Source organism: Daktulosphaira vitifoliae, unplaced genomic scaffold (genome assembly GCF_025091365.1).
Source record: "Daktulosphaira vitifoliae isolate Bord-2020 unplaced genomic scaffold, ASM2509136v1 Scaffold_2, whole genome shotgun sequence".
NCBI classification, from domain to species: Eukaryota; Metazoa; Arthropoda; class Insecta; order Hemiptera; family Phylloxeridae; genus Daktulosphaira; species Daktulosphaira vitifoliae.
This window is the reverse complement of record NW_026099573.1, coordinates 27722817-27731064: the sequence shown is the minus strand read 5'-3', so window position 1 is coordinate 27731064 and position 8248 is coordinate 27722817. Positions and strand designations below refer to the sequence as shown.

Below are 8248 nucleotides of genomic sequence, written 5' to 3'. Positions count from 1 at the left end.
TAGAGTATAAACATAGGCGTTATTTCTACAAAATTTTTGGAAGAGCTCGTTATGTTTAATTTCTTCATTCTTAAATTTTTTTGTACATCAATATATATATAATTTTTCTGAAATTCTAAGGAAGCTAATTTTGAAATTAGAAGTATTAAACTCTACCAAACCCCCACTCCAATTTGAGCCTGTTTAATTAGAATAATTAAAATAATTATCTCTATATATATTTTACAATATAAAATAATCGATAAGGATTTTGAGAACATAATTTTGAATATTATTTCTTTAGGAAAATTCTATATCTGATGTCATGAATTTTTTCACTCGTGTTTAATTGTCTATAACTGTTTAAAACAATAAAAGCAATTTTCTATATTTCAATTTAAAAATGTTGAATTTCAATAAACAAAAAGAGTGATAATTCCCTTCATTGGTAGTTCTGTAAGTGCTATTAAACACAGTAGTGTGTAGAGTGTTATATATAACATTCCTTACAAACCATTGCATAAAATTGAGAATGTTATTATAATGTGTAATTATGATTTAATATAATTGTGGATTATTAATTTAATTGTGGTGGGGGTAATCTTTTATCATCCTTCACCCTTCCGATTTATTCATTTAATAAATTTAATTGTTTATATGAAATAAAAAATAACTCGACTCTAATAAAAACTTTGCCGCCCGTTGAATAAAAAAAAATTTTAATTAAAAATTCGAAAGTAACTAATTATAATAACAAATGTTAGACTTTATTGTATATTTACAAACTAAATATGGAAGGGAGTCTTTCGATATTGAAGAGTCAAATAAATCAAAGTTTTTGAATGGTAAAATTTTAATAATGACATAAATAATAGAAAAAAAATGAGATTTAATTAATTTAGATGACATTATATTGGCGTAATTACGAGGGATGTTGTTAGCATTATCCCCATGATAAAAATAATTTCATAATGAATACAATTTTTTTTGTTTAAAAGAGATAGTGAAATTTTTTTCATGTATATCTTCTTCCAAAACGAATCTCTAATTATGCCTCTGTAGCATCACTGTAAACAAAACTCATTCATTTATATGGTTTTTATCAGGGTTGTTAAGTTTTAAACACTGGTTATTTAAAACACCAAACATATCACAATTTACATTGGTTTCAAAGAACATTTTAAATTGTTCATTTATATTTTAAACAGATTTTTTTTTTTAATCATGTTTTTTAACGACCCTGATTAATACTGATGTTATATCGTACAAGCATTGGTTAATAGTGTTTTGAATGACTTTGTTTCGATTTTTTTTAATTGAATCTCGTGTTGACTAAAAAATGTAACGTAAAGTAGATAAAAAGGTTTTTAATAAATAAAAAAATGATAAGTAAATAAAAAATGCCAAAATATCTTTACCAATTAAACATTGAAAGTATTTATGAAAATTAGAATATTAGGATAAATAATACAGTATATATATATATATGTGTGTGTGTGTGTGTATTATTGGCTATTAATATTTTAAAACTAAGTATCTTCGTCTCTACTTTTTACAATTATTTTATTGAATTGGATTTGTAATTTTTGTAAGATAATCGATCTAGTCGAATAAAATAGTTTATTTAATGTTTTGAGTAAAATGAATTACAGTTTCTATAATATAAATATATAAAATAAAGGTTGTATCAGGATGTCAGGGATGGACCGGATCAGTGTGCTGGAGTGCGATAACAACCCGGATGCACGACTAAAAAATATTGAAAAATTTTTTTTACTACCTATTTCAAAAAAAAATTTCCGCCTTGGTACTATTGATTCGTCCCTGTTGCACATTGCACGAAGTAATTGCTGAATATCGTCAGTAATATTGAATTACTTATTTAAGATTATTTTTTTATTCTTGTTAAATGTACGGCGGTTTCACTTAAAAATCGATAGTTTTCAAATAGTGATAATTTTCATAGAGATTTTTTAAAAATTAGTTATCATTTGGTTTTACTGAAAAGTAACAACTACACTCTATGTATAAGTTAAAGGAAGGTCTTTGTACATTTGATTTTCCAAGAGCCCGAGATAGTCTAGTGATCAGCGTTAATTTTTTATTTATCTTTTTAATAATATCATATAAAGATGAACTCTATACACTGTAGATTGATGTTCTCGTGTTCACTCATTGAGTCAATAAGTGGTCATCGTGTTTTATGTTTGACAAAGCTGTGTATCACTATGACCCACTACAGATCCTCTACGTCACTATTAGTTTTTGAGATCTAGTGTGTACGTGAATGTCACAAGTATAGGACTCCAACACTTACAGCGAAATAATTATTACAGTGATTAGTAGCGATCAAAACCCGAACCTGTGCTATTAAAATTATATGAATTTCGTATTTATGAAATGTGTTTCTAAAGCCTTTTTTTTTTTAGGTCATCAGTTTGTTTTTGGTGAAAAAATGTTTTCTAACATCCCTGAAACAACTGCTCTACAGTAATTACGCCATTGTTACTTAGAGTCCCTCAAATCATTTTTGAACTTAATTTCTGATCACGACAACGTAGTGTTCCCGTTAACGACGAAGTACAGTTCCTATTTAAAAAAAAACTTTTATTATTAGAGCTGAAAAATTTTCATTATAAAAGAAATCGACATTGCGGATCGCTCGAACGAGACCTTTTGTGACGTCAAGTTTCAGCCGTGAGATTTCACAACTTTCAATTCAGACACTCGGTGGCCGTCAGACTTTGGTTTTTGTTTTTTATTTTTCGAGTACCACGGAAAATAATTAATATACCACTCGGGACGCGTTCAAATATCCATTCTTGCATACCCAAATCGAGGGTACGTTACGTTAGAACGGCCCTACACTGTTACGGCTCGTGATGATGTACACGCGTGCGATACGCTAGCAGCCAAGCAACGTAAAACGCGATAGAATGGGTAGGCGGCGGCGGAAAGGTGGGCGACGTTCAAGGCGCGCGTTATAATATTATAAGAGAAACGCCGACCTCGAAGGCGGCGGTACGGAGAAAATCCCAACTCGTTGATCAAAAACGCAACGGCGGCGGTGCAACATTCCCTACCATCGGTGACGTGACGCGGCGGTGGCGGTGCAGCACACGTGGTGAACGTAACGATATACGACCGCCGTTTCCTTCCCCTCCCACACTCGGTCGACGAAAAAAAAATATTACTACTACAACGTCGTTGCGTTTGGCGGCGAGAGGGCGCTCGGCGCGCCATTACGACCGTCGTAAATATGAAACGGTCGTGCGGGAGAGGAGGTAGAAAAGTTAACGGAACGAGTGGAACGACAGAGGTTGTCGACGGGGCAGAGGTGGTGGTAGTGGTGGCATGGAAACGGTAGAGAAACGAGTGGCGGGACGAAAGGCGGGAGTAGCAACAGAGCAGCACGTCGCCTTCCACACATAACATTCACGAGTACAACGCCGTGCGCTTCCGTCGTCCGTCTGTGGCTTACGCGCATTCCGTGCTATCACAAAATAAAAAATACGTCGCGTTGATATAGGTTTTTTTTTTTTTAATTCATCGAAAAAGTGACGAACCGTTTAAGCCTTTCAGTGAACGATCGCGTGTCCGATATTTTTTCGGTGTTAAAAGCGACACGAATTCTTCGCTAGGGAATATTTTTTTTTTTCAATAGACTTTAGTTCGAACTCGACGGGGCCATAAAATTCTGTTGTGGTCACCAATCCGGACTGCTATCGTTATAAAGTTGCAATAAAATATAATGTTGGCCCGGCGCCGAAGACGCCGACGCCGATCAGATACCATCGCAACGACCGACACGAGCAGCTACAACAACAACAACAATGACAACGACGGTACTGCCGAGTGCAGCATCGACGGTTCCTCCTTCGACCGAACACCAACACCAACACGATTTCGCGCCCGTCGTGCGGATGTGGAGTGACGACGACACCTGTTACAATAACAATTCTTCGGTGCCAACCGATAACACGACAGTAAGCATAACATTATACCCCTTACGGCTTTGGGGGACGGGGTACGCGATTAACGTATACTATAAGCGGAGGAGGTGATTGTGTCGGTGAGCGCGTGCGGCCAAGACAAGTGGGCAACGGGCACAAAAATGTTCCCGCCAATCTTTCCACCCTTAGATTCCACGAAGTGCATTTGAAATGGCCTTCGTACAACGTTTGTATTCGTTTTGCTTGATAGTTCTTTTAATACGTATAAAATTATATACATATGTGTCACGTATTAAAAGACATTAATTAGTCAAGATGACATTTACTGATTATTATTTATTTTTCATAATTATTGTTTGCTCGGCTTCTGGGGTTAATCGTTGGACGCGTTCAACGACCCCTACTAAATGAAAACAAAGACGTCGGTTAATTTGTTTTGATTTTGCACAATCGTTATCATCAAAATGCCGACAACGACGAAACAATAACAATAGATATATACATTCACACACACACACACAATAACGTCAAACGGTCGTATAGAGGTAGTTGTGACTGCAGAGAGAAAGCGCGCGCATACGAGAGAAAGTGCAGCAGCATTACCTCTGACGACACACTAACATTGTTATTAATGAAACTATTTTCTGAAACCTTTTTATATTAGGAATATTACTCGAATAAAATTTTATTTAAAATGCATTCTGTCCGTCGGGGAGCAATTAATAAAAAAGACATCCTTCATAAAAAATGTCGGTTTTCTCTTGAAGCGCCATTTAAATTAGCTAATAGTATTCATAATATATACAATTAAACAAACAGAGAACTACCTTAGATGCCTGACGATTTCTTCAGTATTTTCGATTAATTTTCCTATTATCATTTCATTAAGAATCGACCTAGCAAATAAGTAAAGACCAATCGTTAAGAAGAGCGCCATCTATATGACGGCGATGCTTAACATAGGACAAAACTAGACGACCTAAATTAAAAAGTCGATTGATAGTTAATTTCGGTTGCTCTTGGCGTAACTCTGTGAACGACTTTTCATTCGAAAAGGGCCATTTCGAAAATATAAATATTTTTATACACGCGCGTGTCGTTAGCCGTAATTACCACCTGTTATGCGAAGGCCGACCGACTTGTAGATCGCGCTACGGGTATGTCGAGTTGTATAAAACGATTGCTATTAAATATTTTAATAATAATAGTTAACTAACTACTAAATTTTAGTTGTATAGCACTGCCAAAGTAGTAAAATATCATTCGTAATATTATTTGTTTTTTATCTGAGAAACATTTTTCGGTAAAAATAAAATAAATAAATAAAACGATACCGAAAATGCATTTTTTGCGCGCGTAAGTAAATAATAGCAAAACAACAGCACCACAAGTGCGTCAACGTTCAAGTAGAGTCTGTTTAATCGCTTTAAGTAAAGTCGACAATACTGAATTAGAGTATGACACGCGTGTACCTCGTGTAAAACGGTTCGATATCGTCGACTACACGGATACATGCGAATAATAGCTCGAGCAGCTGTTGAAATACAACAGGTTATCATTTGCTTTGCCGCGTACGTTTAATACTAAAATAGATCACATTTACCGGGCAAAAAAAAGAAATTCAAGGTCGTTCCTCCAACTCTAATCGATATCGTTACGATTACAATCAATTCACTACACTGGATAAACGAAAAGGGTTTTTATTAAATGATAACCAATACTCGTGGACACTCCTATCGTTAAAATTTTTTAACACGTCGGTTTGATAAATAATAAAATTGTGTTTTATTATTATTTTCGTTACAAAATACAAATAGCTTAACGAGGTTTTTTTTTTTCAGAATATTTTGTTAAACAATATGGGATTACCTCCGCTGAGTGGGACGTATGGATGTAAAAGGTCTTCGGTGTCCGTGTTGGACGATGGCCATACGCCCAAGATACCGAGACGAGACGAAAATCATCATCGTCACCACGACGGCCGTCTGCCGTCCACAAACAGTCCGGACGACACCGTACCACCGCTGCCGCCGCCGTCGCTGATGGCCACCAGGGTGGACGAAGACGCGGACGACGAAGACCGATATCTTCCGGCCGGTAGCCTGACAGTGGCCGCCACGGCAACGCCGGCCCGGCAAGGTCCTTGGCGGCAGCAACAGACCATCAAGTGCGATACCAACGGCAAATGCTACTTGGATCTGGGCAGCGGCGGTGCATCGTCTGTGTCGGCGTCACCGCCACCGCCACCGCCACCGCCGATCGCGACGTCTGCGGTCACGGCGATGGCGACCGGTGGCGGCGGTACGACGACGGTGGCCGCGATGACGAACGGAGCGAGCAGTAATCTGGATGATTGCTGCGAACGCGAATGTTACAGGCGACGCAGGGCCGCCGTATTCGACGCGTCTATGCGAAAACTGGGCAAGTCCGGCGGCGGTTCGCACGGCGAAGCCGGCGGCCTACGGAGATCCGTGCTCATTTGTAACACGCTACGGCTGATCGAACGCGAAATGTCGAGAGAAGCGGCGGCGGCGGCGGCAAGTCGATCGCTGTCGACCAACGCCAATATTCCCCCCCGACCGCAACATCTCGCGGGCTCGCACGATCATCATCATCATCATCAACACCACCTTCAACACGACCATCTTCACCACGACCACCTTCAACACCACCTTCACCATCACCATGACCACCGTCATCACCACCATCACCAACACCACAATCACCACCTGCATCAGTTGCAACAACAACACCGCCGGCGGTCGCCGACTCCTTATCCGTCCGAAACGATGGGCGGTTCCGGTTCGCCCGACCGCGGCGGCGGTAGTACGACAAACGAATCTATAGATTCGGGTGTAGACGACGAGTACAGCTATTACGACGACGACGACGACGACGAAGAAGACGATCGTCGTCTCGAACATCACGGCGGGAGTGGTGACGGCGGCCATTACTATCATCATCACCACCACCACCACCAGCAGCAGCAACAACAGCAGCAGCAGCAGCAACAACACCACCACCACCTGAACGGCGGCCGCTATAACGAATACGACGATGACGACGACGACGACGATGATGACGAGGAAGAAGAGGATTCGGACGACGACTCGATGGACAGCTATGACGACGACGACGACGACGACGACCAAAGCGGAACGTCGTCCATCGAGTGCGGCGACGACGACGGCTGTAACGGCGTTACCAACATCGATTGGGGTTCCGTGTTGAGCCTGTCCGATCAACAGACGCCTTTGCAGAGCGACGGGACTACGGCGGCAGAACGGCCCAAACGGCGAAAGTTTAGCGACAGGCCGCAGCACCGGCGGCATCGCTCGAAGGCCGCGTCCAGAGGCTATGCCGGCGATCATCACCTACAACACCATCGAGTGTCGGTGACGACGTGTCGACGCGAAGAGACCGACGCTCAGACGTCGACGCTTTTGCAATGACGTGCGGTGGGCAACTCTACGGAAGCGGCGGCGGGCCGAACGTTTGGCGGACGTCCGAGAGCTGCGCGATAGTGTCGCGCAGAACGCGGACGAAAAACAAACGATAATTTACCTAGAGACGTGTGTACCTGATAGTTACGATATTATATGTATAAACGCGTGTGTACGCGCCCGCTGCTCTATAGTTACGACGGAAAGAGCCGCCGACGAACGAGCGGCGGGAGCAGCTCAATTTTTTTTTTCTATTTTATTACATCTATATTGTATATTTGAATCCATATTTTTTATCATTTGTATTACACTGCAATAATTTAATATCTAAGGTCGCACACAAGAAATCCCCTTCCCCTCGAACGTTATGTGCGCGATGCTCGACGTGCGTCGCATGTAAAAGAAAAAGGATTTGTCGTTACCATAAGTTTTTTTATATTATATTATATTATATATTATTTTATTATAATATCTAGATATTTTTCATTGTCGTTACGCAAAGCCGAAGATATAATAATTATTATTATTATAAAGAGATTCGATTTAGTTTGTTTTGAATCGTATGCGCCAGCGTGTAGTTAAAATCGTTTACGACGACAGCAGAAATATGTTGTTGCCTTCGGTGTCGCTCGCACGCACACAAGCCGGTTCTGTTACGAGTATTATATCCGTCCTTACGACATACATATGTAAAACAGTAATATTATTATAACGACCCTAAAGCGTCCAGTAGGAAAAAAAAAACAGTATCGAGATCTCTTTATTGTATATATATATATATATGTCGCGTTGGTAAAAGAATATTATTTCATCAAAACCACTAAGATAATTGCAATCGACGCGTTGTACTTATCACAAAAGCTCGTCGTGTGC

The 8248-nt window shown here is 40.0% G+C and overlaps 1 protein-coding gene across 1 annotated transcript; it reads left to right on the top strand.

The window, feature by feature from the left end:
* The first annotated feature begins 3303 nt into the window (after positions 1–3303).
* On the top strand, positions 3304–8158 carry LOC126898712 (uncharacterized). The gene is made up of 2 exons (XM_050673010.1): positions 3304–3965; positions 5774–8158. Exons 1-2 carry the CDS (start codon positions 3813–3815, stop codon positions 7382–7384), a joined length of 1764 nt encoding a protein of 587 aa, XP_050528967.1. The 5' UTR covers positions 3304–3812; the 3' UTR covers positions 7385–8158.
* The last annotated feature ends 90 nt before the right edge of the window (positions 8159–8248 follow it).

What these genes read in the sequence shown, in the direction of transcription:
- LOC126898712 (XM_050673010.1), top strand. Translation starts at nt 3,813, where the DNA reads ATGACAACGACGGTACTGCCGAGTGCAGCATCGACGGTTCCTCCTTCG. An exon ending in TGCCAACCGATAACACGACA is followed by an intron (nt 3,966 to 5,773) that starts GTAAGCATAACA and finishes TTTTTTTTTCAG; the next exon opens with AATATTTTGTTAAACAATAT.